Source organism: Echinops telfairi, unplaced genomic scaffold (assembly GCF_000313985.2).
Source record: "Echinops telfairi isolate 266 unplaced genomic scaffold, ASM31398v2 ScPeMD7_25;HRSCAF=90, whole genome shotgun sequence".
Lineage (NCBI taxonomy): Eukaryota > Metazoa > Chordata > Mammalia > Afrosoricida > Tenrecidae > Echinops > Echinops telfairi.
Window position 1 is genome coordinate 2,250,746 of NW_022103922.1, and position 1,339 is coordinate 2,252,084.

Consider the following 1,339-nt stretch of genomic DNA (forward strand, 5'->3'; position numbering starts at 1 on the left):
GTGGGATTGGTCTAGTTGTTAGCATTTGGCGAGGATGTCAGTAAGCAGGTAGACATGCCCACTCAGTACAGATGGGAGTCTTCATGGACACGCCGATGTGGCAATTTGCCTCATGGAATCAAAGTCTTAAAAAAACCTCACACCCATCACCCAGCAGTGCGCCAACCATGAGTCCGCCGGTCCCTTGCGCAGGATGTAAAACCCTAAATCCTTCGAAAGAAGCAAATCCAACCTCCCACAGCAAGAAACGGTCTGTGCTGCCCGGAGAGCTGGCGTGGCCCCTCTCCTCCTCCGGCCTCCGGCAAGCAGGGACCAATTTTCTGTGCCCACGACAGGGCCTGTTCTTGAGACCCCGTGGGTGAGGCCCCGCACCGCTGTCGTTGGTGCCTGGCTTGCGTCCCGAGCACTGTGCTTTTGCCTCCACGTTGTTCGTGGTGCGGCCCATTCGTCCGTGGTCCCTTGGAGCACTCTCCTGCAAGGTGGGCTTGTATCCGGCCACCCTGCCAGACCCACTTGGTAATTCTAGGAGCTTTTCCACAGAGAGGCCTTCGACGTTTTCTTTTTCGATGTAGGCAGCTGGGTGGTCTGCAGAGAAAGACCTCTTACTTCTTCCTTTCTGAGCTGTGCGACCTTCGGTTCTTTTTCTTGCCTGATCGCCCGCGGGACGGCACAGCCAGCCTTTCCGTCTCTATGCCCGAGCAGCAGCCTTTGTGTTACAATGTTGCAACTGTTACAATGTAGCAAACACTCCCAATGGTCTAAATCAGCGTTCTCAGCCTTCCTCATGCCAGACCCTTTCATACAGTTCCTCCTGTGGTGGTGACCCCGCAACCATAACAGTATTTCGTTGCTACTTCGTAACTGTCATTTTGCTACTGATGAATCGGGTGACCCCTGTGAAAGGCTCTTTCCACCCCCAAAGGGGTCACGACTCACAGGTTGAGAACCGCTGCTCTAAAGAGAGGCACAGAACAGAAAACCCAGGAAGGTAAGAGGAGACTTACAACCAACTGTCCACTCTGCCATCTATGTGGCTACCCCTCATGAAGCCCCCCCACCCCCATCATGGTTTAAACAAATCGGGAATTACAGTGCTCAGTATAGAATTTCCTTTAAATGTTTAGGTCATTTTTTGACATTTTTATGATGCGTGACCTGCTTTTACAGCAAGCAGTGCCCCCTGTGGGTTTTCCAAGCCTGTACCTCTTTACAAAGCCTCGTCTTCCCCTAAGGCTGCTGGTGGCTTTGAACCACAGACCTGGTGGTAAGCAGCCCGACATGTAACCACTACGCCACTGGGGCTCCTATATCACCAGTAAAGTGTCATTCAAAAGAGGGC

General features: G+C 52.7%; 1 protein-coding gene across 1 annotated transcript in view; it reads right to left on the bottom strand.

Annotated features, from left to right (window-relative positions):
• COL5A1 (collagen type V alpha 1 chain) overlaps positions 1-445 on the bottom strand; it is a 99,015-nt gene extending 98,570 nt beyond the window's left edge. Inside the window, exon 1 of the mRNA XM_045289356.1 lies at positions 373-445. Within this exon, the coding sequence (XP_045145291.1) occupies positions 373-445 (73 nt within the window). The remainder of the gene's footprint in view (positions 1-372) is intronic.
• Positions 446-1,339: the final 894 nt, after the last annotated feature.